Raw genomic sequence first — 24,531 nt, 5'->3', positions numbered from 1 at the left:
TTGTTGGGATCTGGAAGCCACAGCCAAGCTGGTGTGGCTTTGTCCCTAACTTACCAAAGGCCTTAGTGGAACTTGGCCTTGCTCTCTGTAAACTGGGCTGACAACCTCTGCTCCACCGAAATGACCTTGACAAACACCCTTGGTAATTTGTTAAATCCCAAGCGTGAGGGCAGGGCAGGGGCTGCCTGGAAGATGTCTCTGGCCACTCCCCTGGGGCAGGGCTGGGGCAGCAGCGCCCTCACAGGCAGCTGGGTTAGGAGGGAGTGGCCGGGCAGAGGCCCGCACCCACCCGCACTGCCAGCACCTGCCTACACCGGCCCATACCGGCCCCTGCACCAGGGGTCTTGGAGGGACCCGCCTCGTGGGGACTGCAGGTGCCAAGTTCCAGGTGTGGACCCCGCTTCGTCCCACAGTCCACGTTTCCCCTCTGCGCTGCCTCTGAGTTTGGGGACCCCTCCTCTCCTGGAGATGCAATCTCGGGGTCTCCCACCATCCCCTCCCCCTGCCTGACTCTTGTCCAGACACCAGGAAGCACAGCCCTGCCTGCACGTGCTCCAGGTTCCCTGTGCAGGTGAGCTCGGTGCTCACCTCCACCCCTCCTGGACTGCGCTGGGTTGAAGGAGGCGAGGAGAAGTCCTCTGCAGAATCTCCAAGACTTGGTGAAAATGCCTCCTGGACCGGGTGGGCCTGCGTTCCCACGCAGGGAGGGGATGGCACGGGGCAGGGGCCATCCTCTAGGAGGCCGGAGCTAGGGTCATGGCGCCTGTGCACAGGGCAGCCTCCCACAGCAACCGCTTCTGTCCTGGGGCCACCACCCGGCCCTGGAGCCCCAGGCAGGCCGCGAAGCCGCCATCGCCCCTTTAAGAAGGGGTCCTGCGCCCTCCTCCCCCGTCGCCATGAAGCCCCCAGGGGCCACGAGTTGGGAGGATGCCTCACAGCTGTTCTCGGGCCACTAGCCTGGAGGGCGGGGGACGGAAACGCGCCGGGGGCTGAGGGGCGGGGCGGGGGGCGGGGCCAGGAGCCGCGCGGCAGCAGGCGGGGCGGAGTGGGTCTGGGGGCGGGCGGAGGGCGGGGCTGCGGGGCCCGGGAACACAGGTGCCGGGGAAGATCGGGGGTGTGGTAGGGCAGGGCCTGCGGGGCGGGTGGGCGGGGCTGGAAGCTGCGCGGCACCCGGGCCAGGAGGAGCCGGGTCTGGGGTCGGCCTGGGGGCGGGCAGGGCAGGGGTTGTGGGGCGGAGCCGGGGACCGGGGAGGGGGCTCTTGGGCGGGGTGGGGCTGGCCGAGGCTGGCCGAGCGCTTGGTCTCCGCAGCCGGCGGCTCCGGGCCCAGAGCAGCGGAGGGAGGCGGTGCCCCGGTCCGTGGGCACCATGGGCTGCTGCGCAGGCCGCTGTGCGCTCATCTTCTTTTGCACTTTCCAGCTGGTGAGTGGCGACCCCGGCCGCGTGCCCGATTCCTCCCGTGGCCCGCAGTCCTCGCGCACACAGGGGCCCGGGATCTGGGAGCCGCCCGACGCTGCCAGCCCTCAGCTGGAGTGGCCTGGACCCTCCGGCTTCTCTGCCAAAGTTGGCCTCGGCCCAGGGACCCGGGTGCTTCGGTGCGCGCGCGCGCGCGCGGGGATAGTTGCCCGCAGCAGCTGAAAGGGTCCACCGCGGAACTGAAACCTGCAGTGGGGTGGCCGCGCTGCTGGGGCCCCTGAAACTGGGACCATGCCCGGTGGGTGTCCCGGAGCCGAGTTTGCGCGCAGCAAGTCCGGCCGATGCCTGCCCAGGGCATGTCCAGTTGCTCTTTGGAGCGTGGTCTCTGTCGGGTGCTGCCTTTAGGGAGCTGAAGCCTGATACCCGCAGATGCGTGTTAGCGAGGGGGCATATGCCCCCGGTGTGGCCTGTCTCAGCGTGGCCCTGCCTGCCCCTTGGCGTCTGCCCGGCCCCTTGAAGCTGCAGGCCAACCATTCCCCAGCCTGGCGAGTCAGGAAGGAGCAGAGGCGGAGAAACAGGGTGTCCCAGGCTGCACCTGGAGTGTTTTGTTTCGGGGGATGAGCTGGGTCTCCCTGGGCTGCCCTGCACCAAGTTTCCATCTGTCCCTGAGGTCTGGTGGTCCCCGGCCCCCCTCCTAAACAAAAGTCACACTGGAAGCAGCCTGGGAAGTGATGCTAATGGGCCACTGGTCTCAAGTCTTAAAGGGGAAATGCCCGCCTTTTTTCCCCAGCTGGGTGTGCTGCAGTCTGAGCCTGGCAGAGTTCTTCTTTGTTGGGAAGCAAGAGGACTAGCAAGGAAAGGCTGCATTAAAAGTTTTATGTGGAAAACTTCCTGGGCATCTGTAGCCGAGAGGCTTTGGTTCCTTGTCCGCTGCTTAGGGGCCTGGGCTCGCAGGTGGAGCTGGCCAGGAATGAGCTCTGCCTCCATGACCCAGCCAGCCCCACAGAAGGGGCTATCAAAAGCTTCCCTGTGAGGCCCTCAGCAAAGGCGGTGAGGCCCGAGTACTGCCCATGGGCACTAGGAAGCTGTTCTAAGCCATGGAACAGGACTGTCACCTTCTTCAGAGAGAGGTCGCCTCAGTGTTAGGGCCCTCTTAGGAGGTCACGGCAGGTGGGGGGCCTGCGGCAGAAACGGGGAAGGGGTGTGGACTTGCCCCAGGCAGGTGACATGGTGAGGGGCAGGGCTGAGCCCAGGCCGACTGTGAGGTATGGAGTCAGCCAGTGGCAGACAGTGGGATCTGGATGGCCGGAAGCAGGGCTGCTTTTGGGTGATGGTGACTTTGGTTGGGTGTGTTGAGTGGGGGTGAGGGGTGCCCTCGGGGTGCACACAGGGGCTGGGGTTCAGGCAGGAGAAACAGACATGCAAGTCACGTGTGCTGGGCCGGGGGTCCATGATGGCCTGTCCCGTGAGACCCTGGGCAGGGAGGATTTGGGCCAGGTGGGCATTTTAGCTTCCCTTGGGCCGGGGCTTCCCTCAGGCTCAGGCTGAGGGGGGCAAGCCCCAGGGCCCCTGAGAGCTGTGTCTTCTAGCTGGGGGCAGGGAGCTGGTAAAGGCCGAGGACCAGCATTGCCCCCTCTGGCCTTGGGGAGAGGGGGAGGGCTGCCACCATCCACTCTGGTCTGTGCCTAGGGGTGGGGACTTTTTTCTTTCTGACAAGCGGGAGAGTTTGTCATTTCCAAGCTTATGGGACAAAGGTCCGCGTCCCTTCCCCCGGAGCCTTCTCTGCAGAATGGCGTGAACTTTGCCCTGCCCGAGAAGGCTTGGACACGATGCCAGCTTGTTTCCCAGTCCCGGCCCCAATGCCTAGACAAGACGGGGAGCTCTGCATCCTGTGGAGCCACAGGAACTAATCACTGAATCTGGCTCCTGTGGACCCCTGCACAATGCAGGGGTGCAGTGGTGGGAGAGGGGCACAAGCTCTCAGGCACCCTGGCTTAAAGCCTAAGATGCTGCCATCTGGCCACTGACAGCCTCCACCCCCGTCCTCCACCGCCAGCCTCCACCACTGGCCACCCTGGCCACCACCCTCAGCCTGCAGGCCCAGGCCCATGGGGTCCGCTCCACTCTGCCGCACACTTAGCCTGCAGCACGCCCATGCCTCGCAGGACAGGGCCCAGGGTGGGAGGAACTGCCCCCACCCCGAGAGGGGACCTGGGCAGGGCCACCCTGTGCTGCCTCTCCCTCTGCACCCTATTCCTGGGCCATGTGGGGTGCAGCCCGGCAAGCGTTGGATTCACTGGCTAGAGTCTCCTGGGCAGCAAGGGGGAGCAGTGGCCAGAGCTGGAACTCGTCTCTTCTGGTCTGGAACGAGGGGAGGTGCTGGTGGTTGGCTCTGCCCAGGAGGGCTGTGGGTGTGGACACGTGTGAGCATAGGTCTGAGCTTGTGTGAGTTTGCGTGTGTGGTGGTTTGGAGCTCTGTAGCCCCAAAAGACGTTCTTGAACTCAGCCATGCCTGTGACACTGTGGTCGGGGGCCTTTGGATGAGGTGGCTTCAGAGAGGTGTGGCCCCACTGACCCAGCACGGGTCATAACCCTATCACAGGGGCTTCTGAGGGAGGGCCACGGGGAGAGAAGCCCCAGGAGCAGAAGTTGGAAAAGAAGAAAGAGGCTACCATGCGGCCACGTGGTGGAGGAGCCAAGGAGCAGGGTGGCACTGTCCCAGCACTCTCCAGGCTGCGGAGGAGCCCAGGACCCTCCAGGGCGGTGGCCGCACCAGCACGCCCCAGGCTGCGGAAGGAGACTAGGACCAGGGCAGCACCGCTGCAGGCTGCAGAAGGAGCCCCACTCTGATGACTCTTGGCTCAGGACTTCTCCAGGCCTTGGTCCACCAGCCAGTGAAGTCCCGTTGTCTAAGCCAGACCATCGCATGGTAGCCGGGAAACGAAAACAGCACATGTATAGGTGGGTGAGTGTTTGTGCATGTGTATGTGTGGCTGTCATGTGTATGTCTGAGAATATACATGGGTGAGTGTGAGCATGGATGTGTATGGGCATGTGCTTGTGTGCATGTGTGGGTATATGTGCATGTGTGGGTGTGCACATGTACAAGTGAGAGTTCATGTGTGAATGGGAGCATGGGTGTTATGTGTGGGAGTGTACTGTGTGTGAGCATGTGTGCTTGAGTGTATCTGGGTGTGTGCACATGTGCATGTGAGTGTGTATAGGTGTGTATATATGTGCATGTGTGGGTGTGTACTTGTATGAATGTCTGAGAGCATGTGTGTCTGCTGGTGTGTGTGCATATGTGTGCATGTGTATAAGTGAGTTTATATGAGTGTGAGCATGTGTACATGTATGTATTGGTGGATGTGCATGTGTGGGTGTGCATGTGCAATACGAGTGTGTGTGAGCATGTATATGTGTGTATGGGTGTGTGTCTGTGTGAATGTATGCATGTACATGTGTACGAGTGAGAGGATATGTATGTGAGTGTGAACATGGGTATGGATGTGCACTTATCTTTATCCCTGCCCTGTGGGGATACTGGGCGAGCTGGGCTCAATTCCCACCTCCTCTCTCTCCTCCAGATCTTAGGGTGCTGGGCCATGCCCCCCAACCCCCCAGTCGGGTCGGGATGGAATGCCCTGAAACTGCCCATCCCCTGCCCCGAGACACCAACTCACCCTAAAATGTGTGTGAGAAATGCGGAGTGCAGATCTCCTGTAGGCACTGGGGGTCTGCACCGACAGGACGGGACGCTGCCTGTAGAGAGGTGCCGCCCGATCAGAGCTGGCGGTGCCTGCGGATGGAGAGCCTGCCACCCCGGTCAGCGCCCCTCGACAAGGGGCACTCAGGTCGGCCAGGCTGCACCAGGCTCCCGGGGACTGGGCTCCTTTGCTTTTACTATGGAACTTCAGGTTCACACCGTGGTGGGTCACAGGGCGTCGACTACCCCCACAGGTCCTTCTCTGCCCCTCCCTGTTCTCCCCCCACCAGACCAGGAGACAGCAAATCCCAGACCCCATGTGTTTCCCTTTTACGCACATATCCACAGTAGACTTAGCATGCTAAGGACACCAAGAGCAACTTCAATCAAGAATCCTGCCAGCGTTCAAATGTCCCTGCTCTTCTCATGACTGTTTTTCCTATATTGTGTGTTCAGATACGGAGGCAATAACGTCCCTATGTTGTGATCCCTTTTTTGTTTTACTTTTGGCTTATTTTACTGAGTAAATGGAATAAATAAATAAGAGACTTTCCTGATGCTTCTAAAATCTACCACTGTGTGTGCATCTGAACCCATATTTTTGAGCCTATGCTGCATTCATTTTTTTTTAATTTTTGCAAACATTCTCCCTTCTCCACCCTCTCCCTTGCCCTCCTCACTGGTAACAGCTAACTTCCTTTCTGTCCCTGTGAATTTGTTATTTATAGTCATCTTTTATAACTGCTGTCATACAATTTTTATGCTTGTGTCTGAGCATAAGGTTTTCAAGGTTCTTTGATGTTTCAGCACCTCAGGACGCCAAATATAATGTTCTATTGCATCTACGCAACACATTTTGTTGATCATTTAGTTCTTGATGGACACTGGGTCTTTTTCCAGCTTTTGGCTATTGTGAATATGTGGTAATTTGTTGACGTGTGTGGTAGTTAGATTCAGGTGTCAACTTGGCCAGGTGAAGGTGCCTAGTCCTATTGCTGTGGACATGAGAGCCAATGGCTTGTGAATCTCATCTGTTGCTGATTACATCTGCAGTCGGCTAGGAGGCGTGCCTGCTGCAGTGAATAATGTTTGAGTTAATTGACTGGTGCTTAAATGAGAGAGCTTAACGTAGCACAGCCCAAGCAGCTCAGCATACCTCATCTCAGCACTCCGCAGCTCAGCCCAGACCTTTGGAGATGCAGAAAGGAATCACCCTGGGAAAGTTGTTGGAACCCAGAGGCCTGAAGAGAAGGCCAGCAGAGGTTGTCCTATGCCTTCCCACGTAAGAAAGAACCTCAATTGAAAGTTAGCTGCCTTTCCTCTGAAGAATTAATGAAATAAATCCCCTTTAATTAAAAGCCAATCCGTCTCTAGTGTGTTGCATCCCAGCAGCCAGCAAACTAGAACAATTTGGTTCTTTATTGCCCCCAGAGACAGATCCTTTGGAAGTTGTGAATGTGGCCTTATGCAGAAAGGATCTTTGCAGATGGAAGTGAAGGGTCTTGCTTTAGGTGGGCCTAAGCCCAGTGACTGGTCCTTATGTGACGAGGAAGGGTCACACAGACATGCTCAAGGGGAAGCCCCACGAGCCCAGCAGGGAGCCCAGCCTCCCCTAGCCCTGGGTGAGGGACAGGGTGGGGAAGGGAGAGTGTTGGTAAAAATAAAAAAATAAATGTAGCATAGGCTCAAAAAATATGAATTCAGATGCACACACAGTGGTAGATTTTAAAAGCATCAGGAAGGCCCTGCCCTCACCTTCATTTCAGACTTCTGGCTTGGAAACTCCAAGAGGGTGAACATTTCGTGTTAAGCTGCCCGGGGTATGTGACCTGGTCCTGCAGCCCCAGGCGCTCACACCACTTCTGTCCGGCCTGTCCCTGGCCCAGACTCTGGTCCCTGTCTCTCCCTTGGCTGACCTGCGTGCCCGCCCTCCGGGGCACCCCACACTCCGCATCCAGCCACAGGCCTCCGGTGCTGAACTTTGCCTTGTTCTTCTGTCCTTGCGTTCCCCTGAGTAGTTGTCAGACGTGCAGGCTCAGTTAGACCCCTGTGGTTGCGTGCTTCCTTCTGCGGGTCCCTGTGCCCCCTTTTGAGTGTGTCCTCAACCCTCGGTGGTTAATTAACCCAGCAAGTGCTGTGGAGTGGAGCCGTGCCCGCATCCCCACCCCCCACCCCCTGCCTTCGTCTGCTAGCTGCGATTCTTCTATGGCAGGTGGACGAGGGGCTTAGGTGGGCAGGGGTCAGGATGGGGGTCAGGCTGGTGGTGCAGGGTGTGCCTGTTCGAAGTGGGGAGGCTGTAGCCCCCGGCCCCCATCTTCCTGGGCTCCTTCAGGACCCACTTCTCGGCAGAGCTGGGGGTCGGGGCCGAGACGGGGGCTGCACCGTCGCTTGTGGGGCAGGGTGTGGGGGCCTGGGAAGGACAGCCCATGATCCTTGGGTGACAGCTCCCGCCTCTGCTGGACTCTTGGAGGCCAGAGCAGGGGAGCAGGTGCACTGGTGTGTGACAGGGCGCAGCCCCAGTAGCTCACCTCCGTCCTTGGGCCACAGGCAATGGGTCCTGGTGCCCCAGACATATCCACCCCGTCAGGTTCACACTCGACGGGTCCCCATGGGCCCAGAGCTGGCCAAGGCACAGGAGGTGGCAGGCCTGGTCCTGGAGCCCTCAGTGGATCAGAGAGAGAATGTTCCCCTTAAAAATAGAGATTTGCTGCGTTATGGAGAGCCTGGAGAGGGCAGGCGGAGCCTGTTCCCTTGCTCTGGACACAGCCCACCTCATTTGCCTCTTGCCTGCACAGCCTCTCTCCTCTCTCAGCCTCTCTCCCTCCTTCTCACTCCCTTCCGCCTTCTCTCTTCCCAACCTCGCTCCCCCCTGCCGCCCTCCCTGTCCCGTCATCTATGGCTCTCTGTGGTTTTTGCTTTACCTTTCGGTGCAGCTGCAGACCCAGGGCCACAGGCCCACTGGGAGGTTTCCCAGGGACCACAAGTCACTGTCCTTGAGGGTACGACACGGGCCACTGGTAAAGGCACTGTCCTGTGGACTCCTCGGGGCCAGGGTAGCACGCCTTTCCCTCAGGGCGCCGTGGCCAGAGCGAGAGATTCTAGACACACGTGCCTCTGACAGCGTGGAATGACACCCGCCAGAGGGCCAGTGTTGGTGCCACCGAGACTGCCCCCACCACAGAGGGCCCGTCGCGGGGCCCTGCCAACATCTGCTGTGGCCTCACCTGCCACCTTGCCCCTTCCCTGCCCCAGGTCAGGCTGCAGCAGCGACTGTGGGGACATGACCCCTCGTCACGGCACATCCTTGCCCTTCCCACCCCCATTTACAGATGAGGACACTGAGGCAGGGGCAGGGAGGGTAGAAGAACCACGGGTGTGGGCAAGTGGTGTGGGCGAGCTGCCTGGGCTATACCCAGCGTGGGTATGGCCTGGGGTTCCTAGCTTTGGGGCGCTGCCTCTCCCTGGGGGTTCCGCTCGGCTTGTCCCGCAGCTGGGGGACGCTCCCCTGGGGGAAAGCAGCTGTCCTGTTCCCCACCGGGTGGGGGGGCTGCAGCTCATCCACCCGGGGCCATGGGCTGCCTCCCACATGGAGGGCTAGGGGCTGTCGCCCAAGTGGCCTGCGCTGTGCCCTGTCCAGTGCCACCATCTTCAGCTGAAAAGCCAGCAAGTTTGTATAGAAAGGTACGAGACCCCATCAGGACCAACCCAGCCCCTGGGCCTCAACGGCTGCATGCCCTGCCCCCGCCAAGGTCCCCACCCCACCCCACCCCTGCCGGGGGCGAGGGATCTGGGTCAGCCTGTCTGCAGCCCCACCCCCTAGCTGGCTGGCACAGTCGGGATCCTGGAATCCCGGAATCCCGGACAGGATCCCAGAGCATGCAGCCCACCAGCCTGTCCTGCAGTTCTACCCACTGCAGACACCTGGGGCTGGGCCTGAGGGGGGCGGGGGTGGGGGTGGGGGGCCCTGGCCTGAGGGGAGGCGGCTGGAGGGCAGTATGGGCTGTGGTAATCATCTTCAAACGTGAGCCGGATCCGGCTGCCGCTGTCAGACCCTCTGGGGCTGCCCATCCCGCTAGGGGACACCTTGGGCAGTGCTAGCCCCACCTCTTCCCTGCCTGGCCACGCTGGCCAGCTCAGCACCACCGCAGGGATGCTCCCCCTTCTCCTCACACACCCCGAGGGCCTGCTCATGCCTGGCCCATGCCTGGGTTGTGCAGGCAGAGCCAGGCCTTCCTGCCCTCAGGCACACCCGAGCATCCCAGGGAGGGGCTGCAGGAGGGCGGGAAATGGAGTGCCAGGGAGCCCCTCCTTGGGGCCCAAGGGAGTCCCACCCTCACGTCTATCCAGCACCCTCTGAGGTGAGGCCCTACCTGCCTGGCTTGGCTGCCTCCACCTGCCTGCCCCTGGCCTTCAGGGATGCTGTGGTGGGAAACGTGGGGCGCTTAATGGGGAGGCCCCTGCAGGGCATGGGAAGCCCTTCCCGCCACCTCCCCTCTCCCCCCTCATCCCATTCCGCTGTTCTACTCGGCCAAGGCCTCCGTCTGCCCTCCTTCCCACCCCCACGGGGCCCAGGGCTGGCTGCTGGAGAAGCTGAGGGGCAGCTCTGCCGCGAGGGGTGGGCAGCTCCTCCAGGGAGCCAGGGCCTGGGCAGGGCATGAAGGCCGGTGGCTCAGGGAAAGCGGCTGCTGAGGCCGGGGCCCAGCCCTCCAGCCCTGCAGCCCTGCAGCCCTGCAGCCCTGCAGCCCTGCAGCCCTGCCTGGCCTGGAGCAGCCCTTTCTCCTTCACTCTTAACTTTTCATTCTGAAATGACCTCAAGCCTGCAGGAAAGTTCTGGGCCTCATGGGCAGAGTTCCTATGCCTCCCCGCGTACCTGCCCCACATTGGCATGTTGCTCCCCCACCCCCACTCTGTCTCTGCCCGACTCAGTCACGATGTCCCCCAGGTCACTGGCCCACAGCCTCTCCCCGGGTGCGCGTGCCGTCCTCTGCCATGCCCACAGCGCCATTGCCGAGCCGGGCCACCTGCCCCACGGCGCCTTGTGCCTGCGTTTCCCTGTCCCAGGCCCCGCTCGAGACCCCAGGGACATGTGGGCGCTGCGCCTGTGGTCTCCGGGACGTGGCTCAGCTTTTCCCTGTCCTTTAGGGCTTTGACCTGGGAAGTGCTTGGGCCACTTTGCTTTTCCTGGAGTTTAGCAGGCACCCCAAGAGGCTGTGTCCCTCTCGGGGCACGCCACAGAGAGCGCAGTGCCACCTGCCCAACCTCAGCAGGACACCCCCACCCTACTGCAATGTTGGGGGAGCCCCTAGGGTCTCCAGGCACTTCTCTTCCCCTGTGGGCAGCCTGCTAGGGACTGAGAGCTCACCCCCCTTGGGCTTCCTGCTGAGAGAGCCAGGGTGGGCAAGGGTCAGACAGCAGTGCGTGGAGGTTTCTCTTCTCCAGCTTCCCAGGCCCGAGACCCCAGTACTCCCTGCCCCCCACTTGCCCCATCAGGGCCAGCACACACCCGGGCCGGCGGTGTCCAGCTCCCTCCTGGCAGTGGCCTTGAGCCTGGGGTACAAATGTCAGAACCGGAAAAACCCAGGGAACAGGAGGTGGTGCCAGGGCAGGGGCTGATTCCAGGTCTCTGCTCCCCCAGGTGGCCAGACTCAGTCCTTCAAATCAGTATCCTCCTGGCCACTTCAGGGGGCACCCCCATGGTCATTTCAGCAGTCCGGGCCTGGGAGCAACAGGGGCTGAGCAAGGGCCCCTGAGTGTCCCTGGAGGGGGGGGTCCCTGAGCCCTCGGTCCTTGCCCACTTCCCCCCCAGAAAGCTTTGCCTCAGACGTGACCCTTGCGGCAGCCCCCCAGGCCTTCCTGCAGACGGGCTGGCTGCCCTCAGGTTCCCATGGGGGCAGGAAGGGAGCTGGCAGGATGGGGCACAAAGGGTGGCAGCGCAGGGGGGTATGGAGACCTGGTGCTGGAACCATGGTGACACCCCCAACCCTCGTGGAGAGGTGGGGAAGGCGGAGGAGGGGGAGCTCAGGGCTGGCTGCAGCCCGACCCCAGGGGGTGGTACTGAGTAAAGAGCAGGGTCACTGCAGGCCAGGGACCAGCCCAAAGCTGAGGGGTGAACTTCCAGCAGGTTCCTGGGGTGCTGGGGCTGCTGATCCTGGACTGGCGCCATGGAGTGCTTTGGTGAGCCTCTCCTGTGTCCCCCAAGTTACCTTATCACCTGTCACCTCTTCACATGGGTCTCCTGTGCCCCGTGTCACCATATCACCTGTTTCACCTCATCACCTGTATCACCTGAGTCCCTTGTATCCCCGTCATCTCATCAGTGGTATCACCTTGTCACCTGTGTCCCTTGGGTCACCTTGTCACCTGCTGTGCACCCCAGGATGGGCAGTGGCCTGGGGTTGGGCAGGTTTGCATGGAGGAGGGTAGGGTCTGCTCAGAGCCTCCACCGGCCCAGGAATGAGGAAGATGGAAGACAACTTTCAAGGCTGCCCTGGCCCTTGGTTTGATTTGCTCCTCCAGGAAGGACACCAGGCAGCCTCGCGAGATGGGTGATGGTGGAGGGGGTGGGGGTGGGTGCAGGGCAGTGGCACCCCAGTGTCCGGCCTTCCCAGAAAGCAGCACCAGGGTCGGGGGCCCCACCTGGCCTGCCCGTGAAGAGGTGGCACTCCACTCCCATAATGAGATCGCCGTGTGCAGCAAAGGCGGGGGGATTTGGCAGGGGCTGTGAGGTCTGTGACCAGCTGGCTTGAAGTTCACTAAAAGGAAGGTAGTCCTGGCTGGCCCTGACCCCAGCCGGCAAACCCCCGAGCTCAACTGGAAGCAACAGAGGACACGCTCCTTGTTGGTTGCATTTTATGAGAGGACAGCAGCAGGGAGCAACCTCTGGGACCTGAGGGCCTCAGTCCTGTAAGCACATAAGACTGAATTCTGCCCCGAACCAGGGAGTTTGGGAAGGCCCTGAGCCCCAGCTGACACTGGAGTTGCTGCTGGCGAGACGCGAGCAGACGCCCCACTAAGTGCTGGGACTCCTGGCCTGCAGAAGCTCTAAGATAGCAAAGGGGTGTCGTTTTGAGTTACTAAGTCTGTGCTCATTTGTTACGCAGCCCAGCTAACTAATGCACCCTCCTTCGCTCCCCAAGCCCCAGAACCACGCCAGCCCATCTTGAACCATGGCCATGGCCCTTGTTCGGCCCCGAGTGGGTCTGCACTCCTCCCCCATGTAGCGACCCGGCCCCGCCCACTCAGGAGCAGCGGCCAGCCAGATGGACAGGGGCCCACTCTGGGGAATCATGTGCTTCTCACCTGCAGAAGCCATTTCCACTTCCCCAGCACGTCACTGCAGTGCATGCTACTCACATGTGAGAGACATGGGAGCCTCACCTGCAGCCATGCCCAGCCTTGCTTCCCAGGCCAGAATGGACAATGGCCTTGGCCGTTCAAAAAGGTGCAGGGAATCCCCCATGGAGCCCGGCATGTCGCCTCCTGCTTCAGGGCCAATAACCACCTCTTCTGTGTGCATTTATGGGGTGCCTGCTGTGTGCGGGGCACCAGGGCACAGCCACACTGGGGTGCATGTCCACGACCCCAGATGGAGGTCGAAGCTGTGATGCTCTGTGTGCAGGCCAGCCTGGGGCCTCGCCCGAATTATGGGGTCTGAGTGTCTCTGCCCAAAGAGTGGGGGCCTGCGGAGGGCTGGGGCACTGCACGGAGGCGGCGCTGGGTCTGGGCCTGTGCCCTGAGTGCCTGTTGGGGTGGGGTGGCCGCTTGGGAAAGACCAAGTAGCCCTTTGTTCTGAGGTGGATGGGGAGAGCCCTGGGGTGCCGGCGCAGCTGCCTCCACTGTGGGGAGAGAGAAGTTACTGCCCCCAAAAGAGCGAGTGGACTAACAGCCACTCTGGGGACAGGATGGACAGGCCCCAGCCTTGCCAGGAAGGGCCAGACCGACCAGACCAGACCAGCATGCAGAGCATCCAGCAGGCAGCTCATGGTTAGGGAACGCCTAACTTGCCAGGGTGCTCCCGGGGCTGTGTGGCCTCAGGGGGGCAGCAGGGCAGACGGCCAGCCACCATTGAGGGCTCTGACAGATGCTACCTCCCAGCCAAAGCCAGATGTCCCAGCAGAGGACAGACGGACAACAGCTTAGGTGGGGGGCAGGTCGCGGTCCCCTGGCCTGCTGTTGGGGCGCAGAACCCGCTTCCCCAGTACAGCTGGCCTCGAGTCTAGACACTGGAGCAAGGTGGACACGCTTGGCTTTGGCCCTTTTTGTTTATTGCGAACACGAAGGCCCATCTCAGGACACAACGGCTGTGCCCTGAGCTCCACGCCCAGCCCGAGGACGACCTGCGGGTGCAGGAGGGGGCAGGACCCCTCCCCCACTGTCCCTGCTCTCTTCCCCCCCATCCTTCCCTTCCCACTCCCCCTTCTTTCCCTCTTTGCCCCTATGCCCCCCTCTCCCCCTTCCCCCTCTCTGCTATACCCCCTCTCTCCCCTCCCCAAGCCCCACGCTTGGCCCTGGGATGAGAAGATGAGGGACCTTCCTGGGAGCCCCCTAAAGCGTGAGTGGCTGCCGTCCACTCCCATTCCTCCCCATTGGGGGTACTAGCCAGCGGCATGCGCCGGATCCAGGACTGTGCGCTGCAGGTGGTACCCGCTGGGCTGTGGCTCGTGCTGGCTCTGCAGCGGGGATGGGGGTGGTGTCCGTGGAGCGCAGGCCCCCAGGCGCCCTCCCTGGGAGCTGACAGCAAAGGAGGCGGTGGAGGCGCCAGCAGCCCAGGTCCCAGGGAGGACTGTCCCCCAGGCATCCCCTCTGCACCTGCCCCACAGCCCCCACATTCCACCTCGGGGCTCGGGATCCCCGCCCCAGCCCCCCTCCATGGAGCCTGGGTGCTGTGAGAGACCTGAGTGACCGCGTGGGCAAACGGACGGTGCTGGGATGCCACCTGTGGTCACAAGTGTGGCGGTCCCTGGTTCCCCCTAAATGTGACCCGCTGAATAGAAGCTCAAGACCCCTCCCGGCCACCCTCTCTGTTGATCACTGTTGGCCTTCCCTGTTTGGAGGGTCCAGCCTCAAAGAGATGAGGGGCCCGAGGACCAGGTGGGGGCTTTGTGGGAGGGGAGGGTGCTCCAAAGGGGTTGTCTCCAGGACCCTCAGATGTGGGCAGAGCCCAGAGCACACAGGTGTCCTAAGTGGTTTCAGGGTGGCCACTGGGAGGGACTTGGCCCACATGACACCTCTCAGCTGCGCAGCAGGGGGCAACCTGGGGGCCCTGGCCTCTGAATCCTGGCACCAGGCGGGTCTTGGGGTTCCCCCAGGCCCGCTGCCCACTCACCTCCGCCCGCCCCCAGGTCATGGCCCTGGAAAGGCAGGTGTTCGACTTCCTGGGCTACCAGTGGGCGCCCATCCTGGCCAACTTCCTGCACATCGTCGCCGTCACCCTAGGGCTCTTGGGCACCGTCCAGTACCGGCCGCGCCTCGTCGTGGGGGTGAGTCCCAGTGGCCTGGCCAGGGGTCAGAGTGGGGGCGGCCTCTAGCCGTGAGCTCCCACCCCAGCGTCCCGCACTGCAAGCACCACGCTCGCCTCCCAGGGGTGAGACCAAAGTGGCCACAGGCAATACAATGGAAACGCTGTGTGCCAATCAAACTTTATTTACAAAAGCTTGGCCCCCAGGCTGTGGTTGGGCCTCTTGGCCTGGAAGATGCCCAGGGGGTGCCCTCCTTTTTGGCTCCTGGGAAACCCCTTCCCCCCACCGTGTCTGCACACTCCTGTCACCCATCCAGCCTCCTCGGAAAGCCCCCACCCCAGGACCGGTAGCCACTGCTGACCCCAGCGCCTGAGGGGGCACCAGGAGAGCCAGCCGGGCCAGGGCGGGCCAGGCCTGGGAAGGTCCACCCCGTGGTGGTATGTCCTATAAACGAGGACTCTGGGTGTTTCCTGGTCAGAAGATGTCTGGGGTTCACCGTAGTTGACTCTGGAAGAAAAAGGGACACTGGGGGAGGGAGGGGCTTGCCCAGGGCAGGAAGGGGCCAGCCTTTCCCCTTGAGCTCCATGGGGGGTAGGGGTAGGGGCCGGAGCCCTAGGGCTTCCCTTAGTAAAACGGGAGCGACAGGAGCCTGGGGCATTCCCAGCCTCTCACGGCCTCTTCTGGGGATGTGGGGCAGGTGACCCTGTGTCCTGCAGGGTGGGTGGTGTCCTGGGAGCATCCCCCAACTTTGGGGTGCCACCGTTTCCCAGCACCCTCCTTGGACAGGCCACTGGCTCGGCGCTTGCCCTCCGTCAGCTGGAGCCTGTCCTCCGTTGGCTGGCTCCCTAGAGAGTACTGTCCCCAGCGGCCCATCTCCCAGAGGCCACCCCTGAGGGAGCAGAGGGCCCTGCTGGCAGAGGAGCCGGAGGCTGACCCTGCGGCCCTCCCCTCCCCCCCCCAGTACACAGCGTGGATGGCCGTCTGGGTCATCTGGAACGTCTTCATCATCTGCTTCTACCTGGAAGTGGGGGGCCTCTCGCAGGTGAGCGGGGGCGGGGGGTGTGTACCACAGATCTCCCCGGGGTGCGTCCTGCGGGCCAGAGGGGTGCGCGTCTGCCCGCCGCAGAGGGCTTCACTGCCCACGGCCTCCCCAGCCACGTGGTGGGACAGTGGGACAGTGGGACAGTGGGACAGGGATGTGGTGTGGCAGGCAGGGTGGGTGGGCAGCCTCTAGGGAGCAGAGGCCCGCGGGTGGGGCCTGCGGGCAGGCAGGGGTCTCACCACCTCCCCCAACACCAGGACAGCAAGCTCCTCCCCTTCAGCGTCCCAGGGCATCGCTCCTGGTGGCATGAGCACAGGCCGGGCTGCCTGTGGGAGGACGCCGGCTGCGCGCTCCAGCCCCAGCACGTGGAGGTGCTGCACAGCGGCCTGCAGATCCTGGGGGCGGTGAGCACGGCGGGGGGCGGGGTGGGGAGGGCACAGCAGGACGAGGGCTCAGTGGGGGCGGGGGCTCAACATGGGGAGGCAGGGCCAGGCCCGGGTAGGGGTTGGGGGGCATGGGACCACAGCCCTTCTGAGCCAGGGTGCACTCCCCCCTCCACACCCGGCCACTCCTGCCCCTCCCGCCCCTCCCCTCTGTGGCAGCACTGCAGGAAGGGCTTTTGGAATCCCCTTCCCCTTCCCCCACCTCCCTGTTCCCAGCCTGAGTTGCTCAATGAGGCACCCTGTTTTCTAACAACACCTATTCATAATGTGTGAGTGCAGGAGCTCCCAGGATGAGGGAGCCTGGTGGGAGGGGGGCTGCCAGAGGATGGGGTCCACAGGCAACTGGCCCTTTCTATATGGCTCTGCCCTCCCATTAGGAGTGGCGCCAGCCTAAACCAGCTGATACACAACTCTTTGGTCTCCTAGGATCCCCCATTCTCTTCCTCCCTGGGGTGCTGAACTCTCACGTGCTGAACCGGCTCTGGAGGTGGGGAGTGAGGGCCGTGAGTGGGAACACCAGTTACCTCTCCCCCAGGTGTCTTTCGCCTGCCCACAGGCGCCCCTGGCATGGGTCCCCCCTGGCATAGGCCCCCCCGACACGAGCCCCCGTAGCACAGGTCCCCGTGGTACAGCCGGTTGCTTGCTCTGGAGTCTGATAATTCTGCCTCCAGATGGGGGGTGGGCATGTGCCCACTGAGAGCAGCTGCTGCGGGGGAGGGCACAGGGGCCCCAAGGTTCCTTGTGTCTGCTCAGCCCCCCGGGGTCCCCTCTGTGCAGGGAGGGTAGGGGCCTGCACAGGGCCACGGAGCCGGCAGGGGACATGTTAGTCATTGATGGCCGTGCAACAAGCAGCCCAGTGCATCCTGCAGGAAACCCTAAGCCCTATTAGCTCCTGGTCCGAGAACGTCCTGCTGGCTCTGCCGCAAGGCTGTGGTTATGCTGGGGGCCGGGCAGTGGCTGCCTGCAGGCTGATGGGGGCCCCTTCTCGTGGCCCCCCACGCCTCCCCTGGGGCTGCCTGAGCCTCCTCACTCCGCGCCGCGGGTAAGTCAGTGAGGAGGAAGTGCATGCGCCCTAGGACGGCTGGGCCTCAAGCCGGGGGTTCCCCAGGATCCCGTTGGTGATACAGGTCAGCCCTGCCCAGGGAGGGCCTGCCAAGGGCAAGGACACAGGCCAGGCCACTGGGGAGGCCGAGGGGCCGGCTCTGCGGGGGCCCCTGTGCGGGTGCTCGGGCTCCTCCCCACTGCTCTGCCTGGCCACGTAGAAGGACCCCCAGTGCTCAGGGACCTGGGCAGGACGCACACCTGCTCTTTCCCCATCACCTGTCTCAACCTGTCCCAAGAGGAGCAGGCGCCATAGGCTGGACTAAGGACCACACTCCCCCCCGCCCCGCCCCCCCGAGGCTGCAGGGTCTGGAATCTGGACTCAACCCCTGTTCCTCAGTGGGCATCAGGGTGACCAGAGGCGGGGGCTGCAGCCAGAGGTGGGCCTGGGCCTGTCACAATAGGAGTGATGAAGCATGCCCCCTCCTGCCCTTTCAAAGCCAGCGTCCAGGGAACCCCTGTCCTCGCCACAGCTCAGGCCTCTCCTTGCTCCTGGAGCCTCTGGATATGCCCCTCAGGAGCTGCTGGCCACACTGAGCTTGGATGTGTGTCGTCTCCCACGCACGCTGCCAAGATCCAGACCTGGGCTGGGCTGTCACCACCTGTCACTGGGTTCACGCGTGGCTCGTACCAGGAGCAGCGCATCCCCCAGAGCCAGCTCCACCTGCCAGCAAAGCCTGACCTCTCCCTTCCCGGGGAGGCCTGGACCCACCCAGACGGGGCAGAGGTGCATAAGCCTGTCTCAGGGAACATGTCTGGCTGGCACTGTGGGGCAGCAGCGGGGGAACGGGGACCCCAAAGGAGTAGGCCACATGGTCCTGAGTGGCCTGGGGCCCCCGCCTACTCTGCTGGGAGCCACTTGTCCAGCCAAGTCACCATGGGCACCCGCTGGACAGACCCACTGTCCCGAGTCCACTGTGGATGTCAGATGGGGCTCGCTGTGGCCAGGGGTTCTGGAGGAAGGCAGGGCTATCGAGGGTCTTTCCAAAGGGGACTCGCCTGTCCTGTGTGAGGCAGCAGGGTGTGGGGGGGGGGTGGGGGCCACACGAGACTGCAAAACTGGACCTGGCATCTGTGAAGGTGGCTGTCAGGGCAGAGGGCAGCTGCATGTGGGGGCTCTGTGCCATGCTCCACGGGCACATCCACTGCCCTGGGGTGAGGGTGAGCTGCTGAGCTCTCACTGAACTTCTGGCCTTGCAGTCACCTAGAGCCCTCATCCAGGCATGCGGGCTCCATCCCTGGATGAGGGAGGGCTAGCAGCTGCCTGGGACTGCTGGGATGGGTGCAGTCAGGCCACAGGAGGGCCCTGTAGAGGGCGGGCATTTGCCTTCCCAGCAAGAGTTCGGCACTGCTCTGCTCTCGACTTCCTTCAGGGTCCCCACGTTCATGTGGTCACAGGAAAGCAGAGGGACGCTCAGGCTTGGTGGGCAAGGAGCCGGGGTTCTGACCGGAAGTGGGGGCTGGAGTCCCAGCCCTTCAGCCAGGAAGGCGGGTTGATGCTGTGCTGGGCTCTGCCTGGGCCGAGTGGGGCTGGGTGGGGTCAGGTGGGCCCAAGTAGGACCGCGTGGGGCTCAGCTCGTCCCAGCTCTGCAGCCTTCAGGAAGCCACACTTAGCCCGTCTGTGCCTTGGTGTCCCCACCTGGAAAGGGAGACAAGGCAGGGCCTTCCTCAAGGGCTGCTGCGAGGACCAAGCAGGGAAGGTGGCCACCGACTGGGGACATGCACGCGGGTGCAGGGCTGGTTTGCGTCAGCAACTACTGTCATGGTGGGGAGCTCCGTGCAGCTGCTGCACACTCTGGGCATGTCGGGGGGACTATGGGGTGGCTCTGGCCAGACCCTGGACTTTCCTGACTGTCCCTGTGCACACAGCAGTGTGGACACCAGTGTCCCGCAGTAACAGCAGCAGCAGTCGGTGGAGCCGAGGTCTAGGGCCCACGGGGGTAGAGCCTGTCCCGGCCCAGGAGCCCCCAGGAGCTTCCCTGGGAGGGGCCCAGCTGCCCAGGTCTGCCCTGAGCTTCGTGGAAAGGGAGGAGAAAGGAAGCTGGAGGGAACAATTGAGAGCCCCCAGGGGTGTGCCTCCACGGGCTGCAGTAGGAAACGAGGCTGGCCTGGGGAGACAGAATTGCAGGAGCCGGGCTCGCTGGCAACTCCAGGCATCGCCTGCAAAAATTGCGCTCCGCCTATGGGGAGCCCGGCCTCAGCTGATGGGTGGGGGTGTGGGTGTGGGGTTGTGGGGGGAAGAGGTGTCTGCAGAGGATGTCCTAGAGGGTACTTGCGGGGAGGCCAGAGGGCCATGGGGACACCTACTGGGGTGGGAGGGGTGGCTGTGAGCCGGACGGAAGGCTCCTTGGGGTGGGGGACACACATGCTTGGACCTCCATGCAAAGGTCCTACCCCACGCGAAGGCCCCGTCTCCTCACGCAGAGGCCCTGCCTCCCCACACCGAGGCTCGTTGCCTGGCCGCCTGTTTTGGAAGGCCCCGGGTGTGACCGAGTAGCGGGGACAAGCTGCCTTCACGGGTATGGAGGCGACGAGTGCGATTCCCCAGGCCATGGCTCCCTGCAGGATGGCTGCACTCCCAGGAGAGAGGCCATCACCTGCCTGGACGGCTGGGGGCCAAGGCTGCCCACGGGCATGGGGCCTTCCATGGTCATCCTGGTGGGCCACGGGAGGCTGAAGGGAGCAGGGTAGAAAGCGGTGATGGAAGGCCTGGCCCCCCACTGTGGGTGGGGTGTGGTCCATGCCCCCGGGGTGGCCCTGAGCCCGCTTCCCTGCAGGGGCCTCCCCACAACACCACCCCCTGTTCTGCGCTGGCACTGGTGTTCTGGCTACCTGGGGGAAGTGGTGGGTCAGGTCGCCCCCACCCCCCACCAAGGGTCCCCTCGCCACCCAGGCTGTTTGCAAACACCAGTGCCTCCAGAAGCTTTCAGAATCTCCCGCTGTTTCCCTGTAGCATTTACAACCCTGGGAAAGCATCTTTTCTGTTTGTCCCTCTGAATTAGTTGAGGAGCAGCAGGCAGAGATGGGACTGGGGGCAGGGAGGACTCAAAGACTTCACAGATGTGGGCAGAGGAGAGGGCCACGTGAGCTCTCACACTACCTGGGACTCAGGGCACCTGCCCTCTCTATGGACAGGGAGGGGGTGCACAGCTGCCTGCTCTGTGGGTGCATGGGCAGACATGCTCAAAGAACCTCTTGTGTGGGTAGAAGGAAGACTGGGTGCCCTGGTGGGTGCACCTTGCCTGTGCTGGGCACCTCACAGACTTCCGGGGAGCCCCTGAAAGGCCGGCCAACCCCAGGGCTCCTGGCCAGGCCTGAGCTGGGCGGCCCCCCGAGCTGGGCCATGGCCACCGTGGCATCGAGATGTCCTTCCTGTCCTTTAAGACCTCCAACCCTTGTGAAAGAGGACATGAAAGAGGATGTGGTTCCCTGGGAACCGGAGCTCGTCCCTGTCACCCAGGCCCCCGCCAGCTCTCTGCACAGGGCCTGGGGCCGTAATGTAGCCCTGCCTCACCCCGTCCCCTGTGCGTCCTCATCCGGGCTGGCTGAGGGCCGTGCAGGCTGGGGGGCAGCGCCAGCCAGGTCCAGGTGGCCCAAGACCGAGTGCCCAGCCTGCCCCTCCCATGTTTCCATGATGGTGGCAGCACAGCTGGGGGGTGCAGTCAGCCTGTGGGCACCCACCAGGGCCTCTCCTCCGCGGACCTGCCCACCGCACACACGGCCCAGCCCCGGGAGGCTGCGTGGGGCTCAGCTTGTCCCAGCTCTGCAGCCTTCAGGAAGCCACACAAGTCTGAGACAAGGCCAAGCTGAGGGCCAGCACTCCTGGTCCCCCCTGGGGGCCTGAGGCCAGGGCAGGTCTCCTTGCCAGGGACAGGTAGGGACTCTGTGCCCCCGCGGCCCGCCTGAGCGGGTCTCAGCTCGGCGTCTCCCTGTCTTTCAGCTCCTGGGATTTGTTTGTGCCTGCTGTGTGATCAGTGTACTCACAGAGGAAGAGCACAGCTGTAAGTGGGTGGCCGCTGGGCCCGTAGGGATGTGGCCCCCAGGAGGTGGACAGGGTAGCAGCCAGCTGGCTGGCCGCTCCCCTCTTCTCTGTCCTGTCTCGGGCATGCCTGAGACACCCCCCCACCCCCCCAGACCCGTTTCCTGAGGCCCCACAAGGCCCCACTTCAGAGGAGGAGGAGGCTGGAGGCTGGGTGGGCCTGCCCCACCCCACCCACACCCGCCCTCACCCCACCTTGGCCCCACCTCCTTCCCCCCCAGCACAGGCCCACACCCCCCATCCCACCCTGGTCTGCCTGTACCCCCCCAACATCCCCCCACCCAGAGCCAAGGGCTCCCGTGCTGCTAGGCTGAGCCCACCCTCACCCCCTCCCAGTTCCAAGGTCCCGGTGCTGCTGGCGGGGCACCATCACACCCCAGAGTTGCTGCTGCTGGCAGGGTGGGGCGCAGCGTGGGGAGGGACAGCACGGTGGGGGCTCAGGGTCAGCTTGCTGTGGGCTCGAATGACACTCCACACTCGGGGACCCAGCTTGCCCCCCTCTATTCCTCAGCTGGGCCCCAGGGGCTGGGCTGGCTGTGTGGAGAACGTGAGCTCTGCATTTCCCTCACAGCAAAGTCATTGTAGGCAGGATCCAGCCCCAGGGCACAGAAGTGTGAGGCTTGCCCAGCAGCACCCCCAAACTGCTCAGCTGACTGAAGTCCCGGGGTGGGCTGCTGATGTGCTCATGATATTGGGGGGGCGTGGTGCAGCCCCTGCCTACCAGCCTCCCCCGGCCTCAGGGTCTGTGCTGCTGTGTCCCTCCCTGCCCCATGCCACTGCCCACAGGACCAGGATAACAGACTGGCCACTCCCTTTGTTTTCGTCCATTTAAAGTTCAGGGGGAATCAGGCCTGCTTACTTTCCAGGGACCCCTGGGCGGATCAGAGTGGAACGGGGCTGGGTGGGGCTGCACAGGTCCCAAGAGGCCGCTCTGGCTGCCCACACTGCTCTCTTCCACATGAAGTGTGCGCAATTGAGTTTTGTCTTCCATTCTCCCATCTGTCCCATCGTTTGGTTTCGTTTTATTGGGGCCTTGATTTCTTTCAGTTGATTTCATTGGCGGATTTGATCCATTTCCTCTCTACCATGTCAATGAAAAACCTCCCAACCTCTTGTCCAGGCAGGCGCACTCGTAAGTATGTCCAGCAGCCTGCCTCGGCCAAGGGCCCAGCCCCAGCTTCCTCCTGGAGTATCTCAGTTAGGCCGGCCCATGCTCAGCCACGAACGCATCCTTCTGTCCGTCCATCTGTTTGCCCATCCATCTGCCTATGCATGCATCTATCATCCCTGCTTCTGTCCATGCATCCACCCACCCACGCTTTTCCAGGATCTGTCTTGTGCCAGGCTCTGGGTTGGGAAGCGGCAGAAGTTGAGACTCGCTGCCAGCCCCGTGGCCCAGAGTGCAGGGGCCAAGTCCACGGGTGGTACTGTAGGGTCCATGCTAATCAATTCTGTGCAAAGGGCAGGGGCAGCTGGGGGCGGCCCCTCCCAGCAGGGAACTGTGATTCTCTTTGAGGATCAAACCTCTTCCCGACAAGGGGTGGGGGTGGGGGTGGGGGCAGCCAGCCCCCGCCCCCCCCGCCTCTGAGGCAGGCCTTTGCCCCCAGCCCTGCCCTCTGGCTCTGGCCTGGGCATCTGGCGCTCCCCTTGGCACTGCTGTGCCTTCCCCGCCCACTCAGGCTCTCAGGGGGCCAGCCCTGGACTGGACAGTCAAGGCCCCATGACGTGGCCATGAGGGACAGTGACCCAGGTGACAGAGCCCCTGCCTCTACCCCGGCCCTGAACCCCCGAGAGATGTCTGCAGAGTCAGCTGCCCGGGGAACAGGCCCCGGCTGGTCTGGGTGGGGATCCCACGGTGTGAGTGGGGTGGAGCCTCCCAGGATGCCCAGCCCCGGAAGCCCCCCACTTCTGGGATTTCATCCTGAGGCTTCTCCAGCCTGTTACCCCCCAACCCGCAGCCTGCCCTGTGCTCGCTGACCTCTGCCCTGCTCTCACAGGCCAGCGTAAGTGAGAAAGGCTTGGCGGCCTGCAGCCTACAGCCTCGGGCCTGCGATGGACAGATGCCTGCTGCGCAGCAGACCCCTTCAGCCTCACCCTCCCTCCAGGAGTGCCTGCATGCTGCTGGCCCTCAGCCAGGTTCGGCCCAGAAGTCGGGGGGAGGCAGGGCAGGGCTGCAGCTAGCTGTGACCTGGGAAGATTTTGTAATTGTTTTTATCAAAACAAAAACAAAAACAAAAAACACAGACAGCAGCAGCCATCCATCTCCTCCTGTAGCCTCGTCCCTCTCCCCCCACCTACCCCCACAGGACCACTGGGCCTAGGGCAGTAGGAGCCCTTTCCCACATGCCCTGGGGCCAGCCGACCCCCCAGGCCAAGAGCCAGACCTCCTGGGCAGCGCTTGGCGATGTGGCCACTCAGCTGTGTACCTGAAGAGCTGCCGAGAAGGTGCAGCACACAGATAGAATAAAAGGTGCTTCGCAGTCGGCCTGCAGGACCCTAGGACCCTGCAGGACAGCTGAAGCACAGCGTCAGAGGTGGCCCCAAGTCGGTTCTGAAAGTCCTTGAAATCCCAAAAAGATGGAAACAAGGGAAGAGGCCAAAGACTATACAAATGTCAACAAAGTGATGGCGAGTTTGCAAAGGGCCCGAATTGGGCAGAGCTGGGCGGGTGCTGCCCCCTGCTGGTGCAGAGAGCCAAGGCCCAGGAGTGGGCATGGGGGCAGAGCTGGGGTTAGGGGTGTGGAATGAGCAGGGGGTGGGGCAGAGCTGGGGGGTGGGGCAGAGCTGGGGGGTGGGGAGAGCTGAGCAGGGGGTGGGGCCTTGGAGCAAGTGAGGGTGTGGGCTGGCAAAGTGTGTGTGTGGGGGGGAAAGCTGGGGGGTGGAGTGAGCATGGAGCAGGGAAGGAGCTGGGAGGGAGCTGGGGATACGGAGGGAACTTGGTGGGGAGAGAGTTTGCAGGGGAGGGAGCTTAGGGGGTGGAAGGTGGAGGGGAGGGGAGCAAGCAGGGTGGGGAGTGAGCTGGGTGGGCTGCCTGGTGGTCCAGGAAGGAGGACCCTTCTCAGCACTGTCCAGGGAAAAATCTGCCACTTTATTCACACCTTTAAGAGCAAATGAACATAGACGCTTATAATAAAAGCAGCCCTGGCCTCTGACCCCTGAGACCCCCCATGGCCACCTCCTCCCTGGGCACCAGCTCCTTGTCCTCAGCAGACCTCAGCAGCGGTGGCAGAAACACAGGGCTCACTCTGGAATCCTAGGGACAGGCTGGCAGGGGAGGGTGGTGAGGTGAGCCAGGAGCTCCCCACGGGCCGACTGCCAGGCCACGGAC

General features: G+C 62.9%; 1 protein-coding gene across 2 annotated transcripts; it reads left to right on the top strand.

Annotated features, from left to right (window-relative positions):
• The first annotated feature begins 1,286 nt into the window (after nucleotides 1–1,286).
• NKAIN4 (sodium/potassium transporting ATPase interacting 4) lies at nucleotides 1,287–23,731 on the top strand. 2 transcript variants are annotated; one of them, XM_077161631.1, is made up of 7 exons: nucleotides 1,287–1,420; nucleotides 14,462–14,599; nucleotides 15,540–15,620; nucleotides 15,878–16,024; nucleotides 21,105–21,165; nucleotides 22,251–22,335; nucleotides 23,201–23,731. In XM_077161631.1, exons 1-7 carry the CDS (start codon nucleotides 1,367–1,369, stop codon nucleotides 23,208–23,210), a joined length of 576 nt encoding a protein of 191 aa, XP_077017746.1. In that variant the 5' UTR covers nucleotides 1,287–1,366; the 3' UTR covers nucleotides 23,211–23,731. The 2 variants fall into 2 exon arrangements, with proteins under 2 accessions (XP_077017746.1, XP_077017754.1); XM_077161639.1 differs by lacking the exon at nucleotides 22,251–22,335 and having other exon boundaries at nucleotides 1,288–1,420.
• Nucleotides 23,732–24,531: the final 800 nt, after the last annotated feature.

This window comes from Tamandua tetradactyla, chromosome 1, assembly GCF_023851605.1.
Source record: "Tamandua tetradactyla isolate mTamTet1 chromosome 1, mTamTet1.pri, whole genome shotgun sequence".
In the NCBI taxonomy this organism is placed as follows: Eukaryota; Metazoa; Chordata; class Mammalia; order Pilosa; family Myrmecophagidae; genus Tamandua; species Tamandua tetradactyla.
The sequence above is the reverse complement of the archived record's forward strand: the minus strand, read 5'-3'. Positions and strand labels throughout refer to the sequence as shown.